The 20,442-nt window shown below is 34.3% G+C and overlaps 1 protein-coding gene across 4 annotated transcripts in view; it reads left to right on the forward strand.

Moving 5' to 3' along the window:
* Nucleotides 1-20,442, forward strand: part of LNPK (lunapark, ER junction formation factor) — a 91,022-nt gene that overhangs the window by 18,794 nt on the left and 51,786 nt on the right. For all 4 annotated transcript variants that reach the window (XM_017868317.1, XM_017868318.1, XM_017868316.1 and 1 more), the window contains 4 exons: nucleotides 3,886-3,944; nucleotides 13,379-13,419; nucleotides 19,660-19,743; nucleotides 19,826-19,877. In XM_017868317.1, the coding sequence (XP_017723806.1) occupies nucleotides 3,886-3,944; nucleotides 13,379-13,419; nucleotides 19,660-19,743; nucleotides 19,826-19,877 (236 nt within the window). The remainder of the gene's footprint in view (nucleotides 1-3,885; nucleotides 3,945-13,378; nucleotides 13,420-19,659; nucleotides 19,744-19,825; nucleotides 19,878-20,442) is intronic.

Consider the following 20,442-nt stretch of genomic DNA (forward strand, 5'->3'; position numbering starts at 1 on the left):
TATACCTTTGTCTATGGTTTTATTTTCAACCTTCAAATACTCTTAGTTTTAGATGCATCAATTTACATTATAGAGTTGGGTTTTGTCTGGTGATATAGTGTGGAGGTCTTTTTCTTTTACGTTAGTGAGTTTAGCCCACTTTATATTTGTTGATATGAAAGAAGTTGGTCTGTTTTGAAACCATTTTTTTTTGCTTTTGGTTTTTATAATTAATTAAAACCTTTCACTATGTACTGTGTGGTACATTTACTTTGGGTCAGTTATTTGTAGGTTTTGTTGGTATGAAGGCATATCTTCCTGTGTTCCAGGCTAACTAGAATTTTCCTTATGATTCAGGATTTTGTGTGTGAATTTGTTTAGCTGTTATCTTTTCCCAGCCAGTGGGGCTAAGCAATTGTATTTCTTTCACAATACAAAACTTCCCCCCAACCCCCTTGCCGTAGGAACAGAACATTCTTTGTAAATAGTGCACTTCTGAATAATTTCTTTTTAATTTCTGCCTTCTCTCTTTTTTTATTGGAACCAAACTGAGGAGCTTCTGCCTGTAGCTGTGCATCTTGTTCTCATTGTTACAAACGTGGGTTTTAAGTTTTACACTTGGAAAAGTTTACCTTGTTACCTCTTTGTGAAATAGGCAGTTTTCTTGTTTTGCTTCCACTTTTTGGAGCCCCTGTGTAATAATCTCCATTGCTTTTGAGAGTGCCTCCACATAATCTGATGGTTGAGTTTTAGTTATATCTCTGTTTTACCAGAGAAGGAGTTTGCATTTTATTTTGTTCTCCTTGTTTGGATTATTTTAAGAAGAGAAGGGGAAGTGGAGCTTATGCCACTATTCTCTAACTAGAGGTTAGTAATAGTATCCTTAATATCTTCAGTATCTTCACAAAGTATGTTGCTATATTTTAATAAGTTATTTTTAATTATTGGGAGAGCAAAACCTTTGTTGGGATAACTAAAACAGAGTCCTGAAGTACTTTAGTTCTTTTCTAAATTTTATTTAAAATAGAAAAGGGCTAGGCATGATGTTTTATGCCTATAATCCCAGAGCTTTGGGAGGCTGAGGCAGGAGGATCACTTGAGGCCAGGAGTTCAAGACCAGTCTGGGCAACATGGTGAGATCCTGTCTCTACAAAAATAACAAAAAATGCCAAAGAACTTCATTTAATTTAGCCCTAAAGAATAATAAATTCTATGTGTTTTACCTTTTCAAGTCTTGAAGACTTGACATATGGAAATGTCTGTTGTTTGATAGCTCATGTTATCCAGGAGGAATTCTGATGAAAACCAGAGGAAGAGTTCATTGTCCACAGAGAGGATTTAGTGAGTTTTATTTTGAAGAGAGTATATTTCAATTTTTGTAGTATTCACACTGACAATTATATATGCTTTTTGAAAAGTACTCATTTAAGAAAATTTATACATTTCCTACAGAATTCTAGCCACTATCTCTGCAATTCCATCTTTTTTTCCACCTGTTTTCTTTCTCTGAATGCTTTTTAAAAGTCTTCTCTTCCAGCCTGCTACTATTTCAGTGGGTTTGCACTGGAGAAGCAATATGAGACTTTTCTATTATTGTGGGATCCTTGAGGGTTATGGGCATTATGCTTAACTTATATTCTCTTATCTCCCTTCTCTTGGTAAGGACAAAGCCTGGTGTTTTTTGTACTTTTAGGTAATTGTCCAAGTGCCATGTAGGAATCTGGTGCTAGTTATTTGGTGTTTTCATGTCACAAAAATAAGTCATCACAATATTAAAAAAAGTGTATTATCTATTCCTGTGTAACAAATTGCCCGAAAACTTAGTAGCTTAAAACAACAAATGTTTATTATGTCTCAGCTCTTGAGGAGCAGGAATGTTAAAAGCAGTTTAGTTGGGTAGTTCTGTCTCAGGATTTTTTGTTCTTAGGTAAATTGCAGTTAAGCTGTTGGTAGGGGCCACAGTCATCTCAAGGCTTAACTAAATCCACCCCATCACTGTAGATAAAGTCATTGTAGATCTTTACTCCCTCTGCTGTTATCAAATCTCCAGCTCACTGCTAGACATTTTATTTCTTTTTGCTATCATCAGCAATGGCATTTGCAGTCCCCCTGACTTTCTTCATTCTGTTCTTGTGTTCCTTTTGCTTTTCCCTTGAGGTCTTTTTCTTTCCATATAGGCTGTTTTTTGGCAAGCTTATGTTTAGTTTCCTTTTTCTTTGTATAATCCAGGAATTTATAAATCATGCCAAAGCTAATTGTCTTGCCATCACCAAAATGGGTTCTGAATTCAAATCCCAAGATATCTGGTGTGGTCTTACTCACGTTGGCTGATTTTTCACGTTGGCTGATTTTTCCCTAATCTACTTCTGAATTCACACAGGCAGCTGTTAGCAGGTATCAGTTCTTTGCTGAGTGTTTACCACAGCCCTTTCTTCCTCACTGCGTGGACCTTTTCCTAGACTTCTTTGACTGTTCTCATATCATGACAGCTGTCTTCTCACAGAGCTGGTAATCCAGGAGAGAGAAAGACAAGTGAAAGAGTAGGCCCAAAATGGAAGCTGCAGTCCTTTATAACTTAATCTTGAAGTGATACACTATCACTTCTGCCATGCTGTTGGTCGCACAGACCAACATTGGTGAGAGAGGACTACACAATGGTGTGAGTACCAAAGGACAGGGATCACTGGTGACTACTTTCAGGTTGACTCCCCAAAATAGTAATGCTGTATTTCAGAGTGAAGAACTAATTTTTGTACTTATATTCTGAATGTATTTCCAGTACAATCGATTTTTTTTACAAGAGATACAATATATGTTTTAAGATGATGAATAATGTTTATATACTTCTTTCTTTTTTTTCCTTTTTTTTTTTTTTGAGGCAGTCTTACTCTGCCGCCCAGGCTGGAGTGCAGTGGCATGATCTTGGCTCACTGCAACCTCTGCCTCCTGGGTTCAAGCGATTCTCCTGCCTCAGCCTCCCAAGTAACTGGGACTACAGGCATGTGCCATCACGCCTGGCTAGTTTTTGTATGTTCAGTAGAGAAGGGTTTTCACCATGTTAGCCAGGCTGGTCTCAAACTCCTGACCTCAGGAGATCCACCTGCCTCGGCCTCCCAAAGTGCTGGGATTACAGGCATGAGCCACTGTGCCCAGGCTTATGTACTTATTTCTGCCAGGTTCTATGGAGAAGAGGTATTTTGCTACGTTTACATTGAATTTAGGAGATGACCCTGACAAGTTTGTGATGAGGATTATTCATTTAGTTTCTTTTAATTCTTTCAATTCATTTGATGTCTTACTAATGCAAGGCCTAAAGAATTATCCTTATAAAATATTTGGAAGGAGATATTTAGCTAATTTTACTTACCAAGTATTTATTTGAAGGTAAGGTTTTTGTTTATTTTTCCGCCAGCTGGCTTAATCTCTTAGAGACCGTCCCTCTATTGTTAAATAATAGGGAAGGAGTCGCAACTTATATTTGTGTAATGCTCTTACATTTGTAAAAGCATTTTTCCTTAATGTGTGGGAATAGACAAATTAAGTTTTTGGAATTGATGCTTACTTAGTAAGGGATTCTAATATTCTCAATCTTTTGAGGGGTGCATAGATTCCTTTCAGACTGATGAAAGCAGTGATCTTTCCAGAGAAATGCACTTATGCACACAGAGGTAATTTTGCAATTTAACGGGATCATCAGAAGGTCTGTGGACTTTAGGTTGAGAACTCCTCCTTTGAAAGCATAGGTTCTGAGGTTCTCTGGCAGAAATAAATGCTTTTTAGTTTTCTATATATAAAGGGAAACAATGTACCTAACTCTAATTGGAAATATATGTTTTCATTTTACATGGCTTCTAATTCGCTTTTTCTAATGATGTGTTTTGTTTTGGAATTTTGCTTCCCCTTTAGCATCTGGAGCATAAGAACAGTACTTATTTTCTTCTTTTCCAAGAGAACAGAAAGAAATAGTAAGTTTAATTCCAATTTTAATAAATGTTTTAAAATACCTATCTTAGAGTGTGCTGGTAAGACAGGTTGTAAAATATGATCTTGGAATGATAATGTGGTAAGTATTGAAGAGCTGTTTATTATAAAGCATGATGAAGGTTATAAATGATCAAGATGGTTCTGTTTTTAATTCGTGTTATTTCTATCTTGTTCATTTAGATTTTTTTTACATAAAACAAACTTTTTTTTTTTTTTTTTTTTTTGAGACAGAGTCAGGGGGATAGGAAGAGCCTGTCGTTCAGGCTGGAGTGCAAAGGGATGATCTTGGCTCATTGCAATCTCCGCCTCCTGGGTCAAGCGATTCTCATGCCTCAGCCTCCAGAGTAGCTGGAATTACAGGTGTATGCCACCACTTCCAGCTAATGTTTTGTATTTTTATAGAGACAGGGTTTTGCCATGCTGCCCAGGCTGGTCTCGAACTCCTGAGCTCAGGCAATCCACCTGCCTCGGCCTCCCAAAATGCTAGGATTACAGGCTCGAGCAACGGTGCCCAACCAAAACAAACATTTTTAAAGAGAATTTATATTTGTTAAATTAATCTTTATGGAAAACTTAGTTTGTTACAGAGTCTTATTTCATTTTTACCTCAACCCATTTTTTCACCCCATATATTATTTTGAAGTGTATCCCAAATGTATCTCTCCATTTTCATACCTAGAAAAGAATTCTTAATATCATAAAATATTAAATATAAAACATTAACTTTTCAGTTATCTCATAAGTATCATTTGCTTTTAAAAAATTTTTATTTGTTTGACTAAGGATCCAAATAAAGTTTGTACAAATATTAATGTATGATTTTCAAATTGCCCTCCTCACTCACAACCTCTCTTCTCTTCTGTTCACATTAGGTCCTATAATCTACCCCAATGACTATTTCCTTGCTGACACTCTTGACCCTTTTGCTCCTCCTTATCATCCTACTTATCTGTCAAAGCTACCCTCTTTAAATGCAATTATATGCCTAATCAGTGACTGGCAAAACAGTATTCTGATTAAATACATTTACAGGTTTAATCTCATCCAAGCAGCTAAACTTATTAGAGGAAAATCATACAACATGCTCACCTGACCAAACTTATTTTAAATCTATGATTGCAGATATCAAATATGTACTTAAAACTGCCTTATGGTCCTATTATAGTTCCCCAGTAAATTCACCGTTTTCTCTGTCAGCGTGATGTTTATTACTGTATTTCTCCTCAAATCACTAATACCTGCCTCCTACCAAAAACCAACAATCATATCTAACCAAACTGAAACCAACCAACCAACCGACCAAATAAAAAAACCAAAAGTCCCAAACACACAAACCCTGCAACATCTACCTGGTCACTCTTAACCTATAGTCTTACTTTATACAGAAAATAGATATAAACAGATGAGAGCTACCTATACCACCAAGTGAAGTTGTCCTTCAGTATCTGTGAGGGATTGGGGCCAATACCCCCAAGAATAAAAATGGTGTAGAATTTGGATGTAACTTACACGTCCTCCTGCATACTTTAAATCATTTGTAGATTACTTGTAATCTCTAATACAATGTAAATGCTATATAAATAGTTTCTATATTGTATTTTTATTGTATGTTTTTAAAATTTTTTTTCTGAATATTTTTGATCCATGGTTGATTTAATTCCATGAGTGCTGAACTCATCCATATGGAGGGCTGAATGTATGTAAAGTTAGCTCTGTCTGTATTCAGTAGGGTCTCAACCTTCATTATATTTTGTAAGACTGGCCTTGATCTCATCTATGGCTAACCATCATTTAAGCTCTGGATTCTAAATACTCTGGCCATCTCTAGAGCTTTGCTCTTATAGTTATCTCCTGTAGTTATCATCTCTTTTGCATCATTTTCTAATTTGTTATTCCTATTGGCATATAATGCTGCCTCAGTATGACTATTTTGGGGGGGGGGAACCTCTCCTGACCCTACATTTCCTTTAAGCTACCACCCATTTTTCTTTCTTGTTCAAAACAAAATTTTTTAAAATTGTTTATAGTTGGTATCTCTTCTTTTCCCCACCTATTCCTTCTCAACATAATTTGTTTAGGTTTTGTTTCCACCATTTTTACTGCAGTGGCTCATTTCAAGGTCATTCATTATCTATGTCTTGTCAAAGCCAGTAATCAGCTCCCTTTTCTTATCCAGCTTGATCTCTTAATAGTATATGAATTAATTTATTCACCCTTTTCTGAAAACTTTTTATCTTTAAGCTTCATTGACAACACTTCACTGGTAGTTTCTTTTTAGTTTTATTTGCCTTACCTCTTCTACTAGAATTCTGTCTTTGGCTTTCTTTTTTTTCAGTAACTTGTTTGAGTCTGCGCTGTCTGATAGAACCTTCTATGATGATGAGAATAATCTGTATCTACTGTTCAATATGGTATCTGCTAGCCATTTGTGACTGTTGAGCACTTGAAATGAGGCTAGTGTAAATGAAGTACTGGATTTTAAATAGCTTAAATTTAAATAGCCCCATGTGGCTCCTGGCTATTATTTATACATTGGACAGTACATCTCTAGGTGATTTTATTCACTTCCACAGATTTAAATATTGCCTATTTGTTAATGATTCCCAAATCTAAGTCCTTAGTCCATACTCTTCCCTTCACCTATAGACTTGTATACTTAACTGTGTAATTGACATTTCCACTTAGGAGTTTAGTAGGCATCTCATAAGTAACATGGCCAAAAGAGAATTAATATTGCTCCTCCCCTTTATTCCCACTTGTTCACATCTGCTCTTCCGTTTGTCTTCTCCATCTCAGTAAATGCTTACCCTATATGACTACTAGTTAAAACTTGTATTAGTTAGGGTTCTCCAGAGAAATAGAACCAATAGGAAATATTATGAGGAATTGGCTCAAGCAATTATGGAGACTGAGAAGTCCCAAGATCTGCAGTTAGCAAGCTGGAGACCCAGGAGGGCTAATGGTTTAATTCCAATCTATGTCTGAGAACCAAGAGAGCCAGTAAGTGTAAGTTCTTGTCTGAAAGCTAGCAGGTTCAAGACCCAGAAGGAGCTGATGTTTCAGTTTGAGTCTGAAGGCAGGAAAAGATAGAGGTCCTAGCTCCAGGGAGTCAGGCATGGGGTGTTCTCACTCTCTGGAGGGAGGAATAAACTTTTTGTTCTATTCAGGCCTTCAGCTGATCGGCTGAGGGCCTCTTCATTAGGGAGAGCAATCTGCTTTACTCAGTCTACTGATTGAAATGCTAATCTTACCCCAAAGCAACCTCACAGACACCCAGAATAATGTTTGACCAATTATCTGGATACCTTGTGTGACCTAATAAAGTTAACACATACAATTAACCATCACGAGACCAAAAACCTGGGAGCTAGTTTTGATGCTTCTTTCATATTCATTCACATTACCAGCAAGTCATATAATCGTTACCTCCAAAATGATCTTGAATCTGACCAGTTCTCACCTTCTTTACTACTACAGTTTTAATTCATTATCATCTCTTGCTTGCAGAATTGCTTCTTCACTAGTCTGTTTTTAAGGTATAAATCAGATCTTGTGTGTCTTTTGCTTAAAATTCTCTAATAGCTTCCCATTGCAACCAGAATGAAATCTGAATCCGTATCCTGACTTTCTAGCTTATTCCTATTTCTCCAACCTCATCTTTCACTCTCCTTTGTTCACTTTTGCTCCAGCCACACTGGCCATCTTTTGTAGTACAAACAAGTTCCCTGAACCTTACAGTTTCTTTCTTTCTTTCCTTTCCTTTCCTTTCCTTTCCTTTCCTTTTCCTTTTCCCTTTCCCTTTCCCTTTCCCTTTCCCTTTCCCTTTCCCTTTCCCTTTCCTTTCCTTTCCTTTCCTTTCCTTTCCTTTCCTTTCCTTCCTTTTCTTTTCTTTCCTTCCTTTTCTTTTCTTTCTTTCTTTTTTGAGACGGAATCTCACTCCGTTTCCCAGGCTGGAGTGCAGTGGCATGATCTCAGCTCACTGCAACCTCCATCTCTTGGGTTAAAGCAATTCTCCTGCCTTAGTCTCCTAAGTAGCTGGGATTACAGGCACCCACCACCATACCCACCTAATTTTTTTGTATTTTTAGTAGAGACAGGGTTTCACCATTTTGGCCAAGTTGGTCTCGAACTTCCGGCCTCAAGTGATCCACCTGCCTCAGCCTCCCAAAGTGCTGGGATTACAGGCATGAGCTACTGTGCCCAGCTGAACCTTACAGTTTCTTAATTTATAAAATAAGAACAGAAAAAATGAGTAAGACCTAGTATTTGATACCACAATAGGGTGACTATAGTCAATAATAACTGTGCATTTTAAAATAACTTAAAGAGTATAATTGGATTGTTTACAATTCAGTGGATAACTGCTTGAGGGGAAGGATACTGCATTCTTCATGATGTGCTTATTTCACATTGTATGCCTATATCAAAACATCTCATGTACCCCATAAATATATACGGCAACTATGTACCCAGCAAAAATAAAATGAAAACAGAAATATTTGTTTTGGTAGGACAGTTAAAAGTAGTAAATGTTACTACATATGAAAGCATATAAAAATTGCAAAGTGTTATATAAACATGAGCTGATGGCGCTGATTCTTCTTTTCCGATTCTTATTTTATTTTTCTTAAATGAGTTAGGACTCAGTACAGTATTCATTTGAAGTGGGAATAGCAGGAGTCCTTGTCTAGTTCCTGATTTTAATAGAAAAGTTTTTAATATTTTGCCATTAAGTATGATGTTTTCTGTAGTTTTAAAAATGTTAATGCTGGCCGGGCACGGTGGCTCAAGCCTGTAATCCCAGCACTTTGGGAGTCCGAGACGGGCGGATCACGAGGTCGGGAGATCGAGACCATCCTGGCTAACATGGTGAAACCCTGTCTCTACTAAAAAATACAAAAAATTAGCCAGGCATGGTGGTGGGCGTCTGTGGTCCCAGCTACTTGGGAGGCTGAGGTAGGAGAATGGCATGAACCCGGAAGGCAGAGCTTGCAGTGAGCTGAGATCTGGCCACTGCACTCCAGCCCGGGCAACAGAGCGAGACTCTGTCTCAAAAAAAAAAAAAAAAAACAGTTAATGCTTTTATCAGATTAAGGAAATTTAAGTTTCTGATATTGTTTTGGTGATATTTAGTAATATAGCAGATGGTGGAAGAATAGGAAGAAGTTTAAAGCAAATATGCTTTCTGACTGCAAGGAATAGCAAGATAGTAAAAGAAATATAAGAAACCCTTTTCAAGAGTCCTTTGGAACACTTCTTTAAGGAAATCAAATGTATGAATATTTTTAACTTATGTAATAAATAGGCAGATCCGGACTTGGTTATTAAAAGGATTTTCTTTTTGCTTTAAAATATATTTCAGAGGTTCTTTCTGTTTTTAAGTGTACTAATTCATTTGAATAGGTATTACATGTATGTTTAAAATCGACTTTGTAAAAGATTGTCTTGCAGTCACATAGTATTTTTTTAAGCCTGAGCTATTGGTCCTGTCCTTGTTTTTTATTCTCGATTATTTTTAGTTGTTTTGTTTTACAAGTTGGACCCTATATAAATTAAAGCAGGGATTGGTGGCTGCAGCCTGTAGGCCAAGTCCTGCCCACTGCTTTGTACAGCTCATGATTGGCTTTTATATTTTTAAATTATTACAATATTAAAATGAATATTTTGACATGTAAAATGTATATGAAATTCAAATTTCAGTTTTTATTGGAACAGAGTCATGCTGTCTTTAACTGCGTTCATCCTACAATGGCAGAATTGAGTACCTGTGACCGACTGTATGTGGTGCTCTCATCACTTCAGGCACTTGTAGGACTAATCATTTCATCATTTCACATTGTTTTTCAACTGATGCAATTATAACTTGACAGCAGTTTTTAAGTGTCATGTGTATTGTACTGTGACAATTTTTTTTTATTTTTATTACCCATGCATACCCATCATGTAAAAACCGGAAAAGAAAAGTGGACTTTGAATGTTGCACTTTTAGTACATAATGGAATGTGGACTATTTTGTTATCAAAATGCAAAGCATTGTATTTTTTATGCAATGATGTTATAGCTGTGCTAAAAGAGTACAATATGTATTTGACATTACAATACTAACTACTCATCATCATATTCCCAACTCACAGAAAGCAATGGTCATAAAAATTAGAAAATTTAAAATGGAATATATTATTGCAGAATTGCTTCATGAAACTGAAAGGGAAAAATGGAGCTTCAGCCAAAGAAAGTTTCTGAGTGGCTTGTTCGTGAAGAAAGGGAGGCTATTTACCAATGATGAGTTAATTAAATTGTGTTTGATTGCTGCAGCAGAAGAAATGTGTTCAGAGAAAATATACTTAAGACTAATAACGTTTCAGTGAGAACAGTTGCCTAAAGAATTGAGAAAATTCAGAAAACAAACATGAGTAGTCAATTAAAGAACAAGGCAAATTATTTCAAGTGATCTTCCTTGGCTGTGGTTGAGTTGACAGATGCTATCAATACCACTCAATTGTAGTTTGAGTTGTCAATGCTGAGCTTGAAGTGACTGAAGAATTAGTCTCTATAAAAAGTCTTTGCAGAACAACTTTAGGTGAGAATATTTTCAATGAAGTTTAGAAAACAGCAATTTCCTACAACCTGAAGTGGAATCTGCTAAGATGTACTGTAACTACTGGTGGTAAAAATATGTATGTAGCAGAAAAAGACTTAGTTGTACAAATTGTACAAAATTTTTGAAACTGTAAGGTGTTTAAATTCTATGATTATTCATTGTATTATTCAACAACAGGTACTTTGCAGAAGATATTTGAATTTGTTAGTGTGTAGTGCCAAAGGGAACATCATTCGTCTCAAGGACTTAACCATTGTTAGTTATGTGAATTTTAATTATGAATAGAAGCTATCTTGACTTGCCTCACAGCAGTTTGATGGCTTAGCAATGGTAAAGTTTTATTGTCATATTTTGAACTCAAAACCTAGATTGAAATACTTCCAAATGAGAAGAACCAACTTCAGCCACTGTGTTTGAATACTGACTGGCTTTGGAAATTAGCTTTTGCTACAGCCTTGATAATGGTTCTTAATTATTGCAACCTAAGATTGCAAGGCAAAACAATGTATATATGCAAAACCTGTAATGTGGTAAAGTCATTTAGAAAACAACATTGTAATGACAAGTAATTTTTTTAAAAATGCTATAAAAATGAAAACAAGAAACAGGATTGCCATTCTCACACAAATTTGCAGCAGATGCATTATCCAAGCTGAAATTATAGTTCCAGTAGAATTTTTCAGACCTCAAGGCAAGTGCAAAGGAAATTTTCATGTTTCTAAATCCATTTCACTGTATAATTGAAGAGCTTCAGTCTTTGGAGGTGATTAACTTCCAATATAATAATACTCTAAAAGGCAAATGCCAAAAGAAGAATCTAATAGAATTTTGTAAATGCCTTCCAAACTAGTGAATATGCTCAATTAAAATCATATGCTTGTGGATTGGTATCAGTATTTGGCAGTAACTATCTGTGTGAAAAGATATTTTAAAAAATCAGATATGTAAAATCTCATTACAGATTAGCATTAATGGATTATCATTTGCAATCAGTTTTGATGATAGAGAACACTTAGCTTTGAACCTCAATTAAGTGAAATGTTATCCACCCCCAAAAGTATTCCATTCTTTTCACTGGTAGACTTATATTACAAAAAATTGAACTCAATTATTATATAGGTTGAATATCCCAAATCTGAAAATTCAAAATCTGAAACGCTCCTAAATCCAAAATTTTTTGAATGCCAACATGATACTCAAAGGAAATGGTCCTTGGAGGATTTTGGATTTTGGATTTTTGGATTTGGGATGCTCAGCTGGGGTGTATTCTGCAGATATTCCAAAACTAAAAAAAAATTGAAATCTGAAACACATCTAGCACCAAGCATTTCAGAAAAGAGATACTCAACCTGTATTTGAATTTAGTCAATAAAGTTTGTGGAAATTTTGTATTTCTTTCGTATTTCTTAGGCTGGGTGCAGTGGCTCATGCTGTAATCCAGCACTTTGGGAGGCCAAGGCGGGTGGATCACCTGAGTTCAGGAATTCAAGACCAGCCTGGCCAACATGGAGAAACCCTGTCTGTACTAAAAATACAAAAATTAGCTTGGTGTGGTGGTACACACCTTTAATTCCAGCTTGGGAGGCTGAGGCATGAGAATTGCTTGGACTCTGGAGGCAAAGGCTGCAGTGAGCTGAGATCATGCCACTGCACTCCAGCCTGGGTGACAGAGCAATACCCTGTCTCAAAAATCAAAAAGTACGTACTCGATTTTGCTTTTGGTCCATAAAGCCCAAAATACTTACTTTTCCTTTACAGAATAAGTTTGCTGACCCTTGGATTAAAGTACAGATATTTGGCTTGGTCTTATCTAACAAAAAATTACTATTCTCTTTGAAGATGTTAGCAGATTTCTCCCCTTTTAGTAATAAGTTAGCTAGCACATTAAAGACTGCTTAATCTGTTTTGAAAATTTTTTTATAGTAAAATCATCTTTTATATGTTTGTGTTTCTTTGAATTTTACATAAATGGTGTACTTTGAGTTGGGTATTCAGGTATTTGTTACCTAGAATTTCAGTGAAGAAGTAATAATTTTATTTATAAATTTAATTATTAAGAACAAGTATTTACATTTCATTCGATAACATTTAAGCCATAAGTTCTTCTTTCCATATGGAATAGTGTTTCAATCTGTATTAAATATTTGTAGAGAAAAACTAGAAACTTAAATACATTTGTAAATCCAACATTGACATTCATAAAAGGTATCCTTTGAGATGATTCTTTCTGTTCCACCATGCCAACCTATATAAGCAGGCAAATCTTAGAAATGTTTAATTTTGAAAAGTTATTCGTATTTTTTTCCATGTCCCTTCTCAGATGCAATAAGATAGATTTTCAAGGTTTTTTAAAAAGTCATGCTTAATATCTTCAGGCTTGACTAAGTAAAATACATACTTATTTCCTTATAAACAAAGAGAACATTTTATTACCAGTGTATAAAAGAGATTTGATACTAATTTTGTAAATTAATGTGGGTGAGGTGTTGAAAGGAAAAAGAAATAGTAGAAAGTAATGTTTCTGAACACATTAAAAAATATGTGTATATATTTCAATTTAGAAAGGTGCTTTATACTATGTAAAGTCAATTTCTTCCCTAAACGGCTTGTAATATATAACACAGGCAAAAATATGAACTATATGTGAGTGAAGATTGAGATAATTTTTGTCTCTACACATCAGTTAAATTTTGAGACATCCTAAAATGAGAAAGTTTTCTTGTGTTTGCTACCATGTGTCATTTGGCATGATGTTTTCTTATATCTAAATATCTTAATACTTGATTTAGCTTTGATTGAAATCTTGTTTTCTAGATGAAGCATTGGATGATTTAAAATCCCAGAGGAAAAAAATAGTAAGTTAACTTTTATTTAAAATTAATTTATATTAAACTAATAAGAACTGAATAATTAATGTTTATGTGTTGGAAGTTAATAAGTCTACAAGGAAGAAATATGCTTTTAGATAGCATTTTAATGATGAAGTGAAATTGTGAATGTTTTGCTAGTTAAAATGATTGATAGGAAAAAGTAGTTTAGAAGGACTTTTGAGATTCTGAGAGTCTATACCAGTTGGAAGCTGAGAAGTAAGTAAATGAGTCATATTCGAGGCCTAAATGAGACAGAGAGGGTAAAAAGGTGGGTACCCAGATTGTTTATTAGAGCTAAATACAAAAGGACAAAATATCTCCACATGTCAGTTCTAGGTTTTCTTGACACCAAGAAAGAGAGGGAATCAAGAAGACTGGTTGTAAGAGAAATTCAGCATGAAAGTACTGAAGAAGAGATGGGAGAGAGAGAGATTAATTGTTTTCTTCAGAGTTTTCCACTTTCTATCAGTAACTCTGATCACATGATATCTATTGTGGGGCTAGTTGATGCATCCTTTCAGATGTGTTGGAAAGAGGACCATGAGTAAGACAGAAGGAGCTCTAAATGTTGATAATATAGTAGTCTGTAATAAGTGAATTGAAGTTGGTGTTTGACATAGAGCTACTAATTTTTTAATGTTTATTTTTGAAGTGTGAAAATGATAACTGCTGATAGTATTACGTTGTATAGAAATGTATTTAGTAAAATGTAATCGGGGCAAATGATCAATTTGATACATTTTAGTCTAGTGTGTAACAAGTAATAATTAAACCAATATTGTGAAGGTTAAGACTAACGTTAAAAATTATTCTGTGAATTGATGATATTAGATACTGGTTTTAAGGGCTTTAAGTACCTGAAAAGTAAGAGGACTTTAATTTTGAAAGGATTCCTTTGCTTTATTTGTTTGCTCCTTATTAGGTGTCCTATAAAGTATTTATCAAAATTGCATTGACAATTTTGGTGGCCCTAAATTGCCAAACACAGAATTATCTTATTATTATATTTCTGCTATTCTGCACATTATGGAATAGCCAAAAATTCAAAGTGAGAAAATACTGATAGCGTCGGTGATTTAGAAGTTGTGATATGATTGGTTTGACTTGCTGATGAGATAAAAAGAAAAGCTGGTACTGGTGATCAGAGACAAGTCCTGCTTATACCAAAATGGAGAAATATTAGTTAAAGTAGCAAAGATGAAGACAAAGGAAAGCAGAAAAGAAAAAAGTCCTAAATGATGAGAAGCAGCCCAATGTCACTGGCATCACATGGCCAGAAAACAGGATCTTGAAGAATATATGATTTGGAAAATCTCTCAATAGAGTAACAGAGCCGACTTGGAAAATTGTGTGAAAGGATAAGTCAAGCTATTTACTTTTAAATAGCCTTTAAAGGAATTGCAACATAAAAGATGTTCCATTTTAAGTCTGACAACAGTTGAAAAAGTTCAGAGTTCAATAGCTCTGTATGTTTAAATGGTTCATTAGGCATCAGTATTAATAATTCAGTATGGCATTTCTCTTGCAGTATGACTAAAGAAAAATAAGTTGGCTCTAATTCACTTTGTTAATTAAACACAATTTGCATTTACTTGATTATTATTGTTGGTTATAATACTGTTTGCTACCGGAACTAGTCTGTGGTCTTGACTGTTCAAGTCTTTAACAGAGCTGCTTTGAGTAGTTTTACACTTTGGTTTTTTTTTTTTTGAGACAGAATTTTGCTCTTGTTGCCCAGGCTGGAGTGCAATGGTGCAATCTTGGCTCACTGCAACCTCTGCCTCCCAGGTTCAAGTGATTCTCCTGCCTCAGCCTCCCAGGTAGCTGGGATTACAGGCATGTGCCACCACACCTGACTAATTTTGTATTTTTAGTAGAGACGGGGTTTCACTATGTTGGCCAGGCTGGTCACTACTTGATATTTTATTAAAAGTGGTTTCCTTGGGGATGCATCCCTTTAATCTGAATAGATTTGTAATGTAATTTGAAATTTGTAAAATTGTAATTTGTAATGACAGATATGAATTATCAATTGATTAAAAGTTAAATTAGGAAAAGCATCTTAACAAGATTTTAAGAGCTTAATATAAGTATTTACTTATTAATATGAAGTTAGGAAGTAATCTTTAGTTATCTAAAAAATTCCCAAGTCTAGATCTGTGTGCATTTTACCACTCATGTATTTTGTAGTCCTTTAACAAAACTTGAGTTTTTAATAATCACTGAGTAATCTGTGCAAGCAGATAATCCCTCTGCATCCATGAGCATTCCTTCAAAACAGTTCAGAAATCAAGCTCTAGCAAAATACATGAGTCAAGATTACCTCTTTAAATGGCTTCATGAAAATTTTGTGCTTTTTTCAGAATAGTAGTCCTGTGTGGTAATTTCTAGCATTCCTTGGGAAATCTGTATTTTTCTGAATCCTGAGAAAAATCACTTGAGAAATTGGGAGCATGAGGAAAAGTGTTATAGTTCCCTGAGAATTAAAGCTTAACAATCAACTACAGATGTTACTAGTTCAAAGGAATTCACTAATGTCAGCTGAAGGCAAGAGCAAGAAATTCTGACATGCTGAGTTACAGGTTAATGTTGACATTTCTGGGAACAGTACAGGATCATACGGAAGTGGTACAATCTAATCAGTCTTGTGGGCATTTATGGCACGCTCTTATTAATGGTGAGTCATTCTTGCAAATAAAAATGTTTATATACCTACTATAATTTACATAAATGTATAAAGTATACTTTGTACAAATCCTATGCATGATATTCCATGAAATAAGTTTTGGAAGCAAAAGAAGTCCTTAAATTGGCAAATTTAGCTTTTATTCTCTATAGAGTTCTTAACCTTATAGTGGCTTCAAATGTTATATTTTTATATTACCCAGTAATATTTTCTGGCTTTTCCCAGTGTTTGAATATTCACTTTAGGCTACACAGTAACAGAAAAAAATGCAAAGAAGAAAGATGTGACTATTATTGTGGAATACTCTTATATGAAAGCAGAAAATGATATAACATCTGAATTAGTAAAAACATCATCAATTTCAACAGCAAACCCCAAATCAGGGATACCAGACGATATTTTCAGCATGATAAAACGATGAGTTTATATGGTGTAACATGCTCCTGAATACTCTGAATTGCAAAATCAATGCAAAATGAAAGAAATGAAAGAAAGTTTTCTTACATCTGGAATATTTTTCACAAATAAATGTTGGTTAGGGAAATTAATGATTTGTGTGTTTTAAAATTCTGTTTCAAGAATAATTTTAGTGTGAAATATTTGTAGAATTATCTTTCGAAACTTAAAAGAATTTTTTTTGACATTTTGTGCTAGTATGCACAAAATAAGTTTTGTGCACTTTTTTTGCTCTTGTTGCCTTTTATCTTTTAATGTTTTCTATGATGTAATGGTTGTATCAAGTAGAAATAATTTTTACATGTCATAGAAATATACAGTCTTATCACAATGTTGACTCTTAATATAATCATGTATTTACTATTCTATCTTTTAAGATAGAATAATAGCCCCTAAAACTTCTAGTACAACTGTATTACAGAAAAAAGCCCCTAAAACTTCTAGTACAACTGTATTACAGAAAAATGATTCATTCTTTACACTAACACTAATGATAGCCGATAAGCTCAAAAATAAAAAATTGCAAAAAAATGTTACAGTGTTTTAAAGTTTACCAATTTGTGTTGGGCTGCATTCAAAGCTGTCTTGGGCCACGTGGCTGGTGGCTAAGGGTTGGACAAGCTTGATTTAGAGAATTCTCAAGAATTCTAGTTTCTTTTTCCTGAATCTTGAGGTTAATATGTTGAGTTTTTGGAAATAGTTTGTTTCAGGCCCATTCTGAGTAATTGAGGTGTCACTGAAAATTATGTTAATATTTTAGGCACTGTTGTGGACTCTTTCTGCTACATTATATATTTTTAAAATTGCACAGTAGTGCTGTGAAGTATTAAAATATCTATGCAGAGGAGCAACTGAGGCTGACAGATGTGCTAACAGTCTTCCTAAGAATGGAAATGTGCATTGAACCCAGATCTTTTCTCACTTTGAAGTTTCAAGTTCATGTTCTTTCCACTGAACAATGTATTTAAAACATATTATTACTTAAATGTTGTATGGATGTGTGTTAATTAAGCTATTATGTGAAAATATTTTATTAGAAGTAAATGTAAAAAATGGGAAATAGATTAGCATCTTTTAGTACTTAAAAATGATTTTATTTAAGATAAATAAAAACATAGACACACTTGAATACTTGCTGAATAATCTACCAGGAATGCAATCATTCGATAAAGTAGCATTTTGATTTGGAGTTTTGGTGGTTGTTTTAAAGATCACAGTTTAATCTTTTTAAACCTAGTAGTAGTTTTAGAGTTATCTGTCCAAATCAGTATGGCTGTTTACATTTACATTATTTAAAATGAAATAAAACTACAGGCTGGGTGCGGTGGCTCACACCTGTAATCCCAGCACTTTGGGAGACTGAGGCAGGTGGATCACTTGAGGCCAAGAGTTCGAGACCAGCCTGGCCAATATGATGAAACCTCATCTCTACTAAATACAAAAATTAGCCAGGTGTGGTGGCACGCATCTGTAATCCTAGCTACTTGGGAGGCTGAGGCAGATAATCGCTTGAACCTGCGAGATGGAGGCTGCAGTGAGCCAAAACCATATCACTGCACTCCAGCCTGGGTGACAGAGTGAGACTCCATCTAAGACAAAACGAAACAAAAGTACAAATTCAGTTCCCTTGTTGCACAAGCAACATTTTAAGTGCTCATTTATCACATAGGGCTTAGTGGCTACTATTATGCTGACGTAGACCGTTTTCGTCATTGCCTAAAGTTTTACTGCAGGACACTGCTAGAACATCAAAAGTCTATTGTGTAGAGATCAAGGATTTGTTTCTTTGATATTCCATGTAGATTACGTTGATTTGGGGATGTATTTTATTATGCCCTCGTTCTACCCCCGTTCCTAGTTTTTTTTTTTTTTCTAACTCTAAAGTGATACTATAAACATCTCCTTTACATCAGAAAAATCAACTTGCTTATTTTGAGAATTTATCATAATTTTGAAATAGGAAAATATTTTAGTTTCATTAAACCAAGGTAAGGCAAATAAATCATTCATCTAAGTACCTACTTCTTAAATGTTGAATTGAGTGTTTAATGAGGAATCTGTTAACTGCTATTGTGGCAGCATATTTTTAACTCAGTAAATGTGCTCTGGGTTGCATTTTAAAATAAATGTCCTTTGGAATGAATATGACATTTAATAAATCTAAGTGGTTATCAGTGGTCACTGAGAAAGAAAAGGTTCTTTTCCAATTTTTGCAAAAGCATTTTATCCTACACATTAGGTAATTTGTCATAACTATGACTGTCTTGTACTAAAGTTCAACCTTTTTCTGATGTTGAACTAGCCGTAACTGCTCGTGATACTTTACTAGCGATTATATTTTAAGTTAAACCCGTGTATTAAGTTATAAAGTGACTTGAGTGCATGGTAAATAAAATGCTACAATAATGAAGTGATTTAATTATAGTCCCTAGTGTGAACATAGAACTCAGTAAAATTTTTACTTAAATTCTGTGCTCAGTTTTTTCCTCTAAAGTTGTTTGAGTCTAAGTAAAAAAGAGGTGAGGGTTATCTTTTAAAGTCATTTGAACAAATTCCATGGCTGTTCTCCCAGTTAGTGAGTTTTCACTGCATTTGCAGCAAGCTAATTGCTTCTGCTAATAAATAATCTAAAATCAATGCTGACAGCAGTTAATTGGCACAGAGATTTTATTTTGTAAAGCTCTTGGCTAACGACCTTCTTTAAATTAATAGCATTAAGTGCTATGAGGAAATAAATCTAAGGAATTGCCTGTCATTTGCTTGTCATGTCTAATAACTTCCAATAATGATGGCTGATAGATTTTTGCACATTCCATTATTGAAGTTGGTGCATGTAATTATTCTCCTCATTATATGTAAACAATTAGCAATATTTGGTATTTCCTCACAGTAAAGCTGTTAAGTACAAGTAACATATTAGAGGTTAGAAGCCATTTTAAAATCTGGATTTTAATTATTCGAATGTAGGAAGTCTTTCATTCTATTTGGATATGTTAAGCATATTTAAACCTTTTTGAATAGGACTTATAAAATAAGTAGTGTGTGTTTTGAAATGTGACAATTTATGGAATTTTTGTTCGTAGCTTGAAGAAGTCATGGAAAAAGAAACTTATAAGACGGCTAAATTAATACTTGAAAGGTTTGATCCAGACTCAAAGAAAGCAAAGGTAAGACTGTGATATAACTACTATTTTATTATAAATTGCACATTGTAATAGGTCACTGTAATAACATTATTATAATTGACAGGAGTGTGAGCCGCCATCTGCTGGAGCAGCTGTAACTGCAAGACCTGGACAAGGTAAATAGCTTTGTAGAAACTGCTGCTGCTGTTGGAAAGATCCATATTTACCCAAGTGAGTTCAAAAGTGTGTTGGAGGCGTGCAAAAACTTATGTAGAATGCTTCTATGTAGATTTATATTTGGTGATTTGGGATATGCCTTAGAGTGGATAGCAATAATTTTATTTCATTTTGATTTTATGGGAATATGTTGTTAGGATATCAAATATGTGTTGAGATTAAATATATCATTGTTTTTAATCTTTTAAAATTTAAGTAATTTCATCAATATTTTGTAAATATTTCCCACTTTCAAATAATAATCTCTTGGAATATCTGTTATGAAAATCCTTACATTTTATGTTTTATTTTGAAAATGTTACGATTTCTGTGAAATTTTAAGTTTCTTCTAAAATAACACTTAAGAATAGAATAAAATAATTTAGAAATAAGAAAATGAAAATTGAATTATCGCTATATAATGTTAACTCTTTATTTTTGAGGTTGTATTACCATATTATTAATGAAGTCATTCCTATTACATCATTAAATATTAGATAAAATTTTAACAGTCATTATATTAAG

The sequence above is a fragment of the Rhinopithecus bieti genome, unplaced genomic scaffold (assembly GCF_001698545.2).
Source record: "Rhinopithecus bieti isolate Rb0 unplaced genomic scaffold, ASM169854v2 scaffold_3062, whole genome shotgun sequence".
In the NCBI taxonomy this organism is placed as follows: domain Eukaryota; kingdom Metazoa; phylum Chordata; class Mammalia; order Primates; family Cercopithecidae; genus Rhinopithecus; species Rhinopithecus bieti.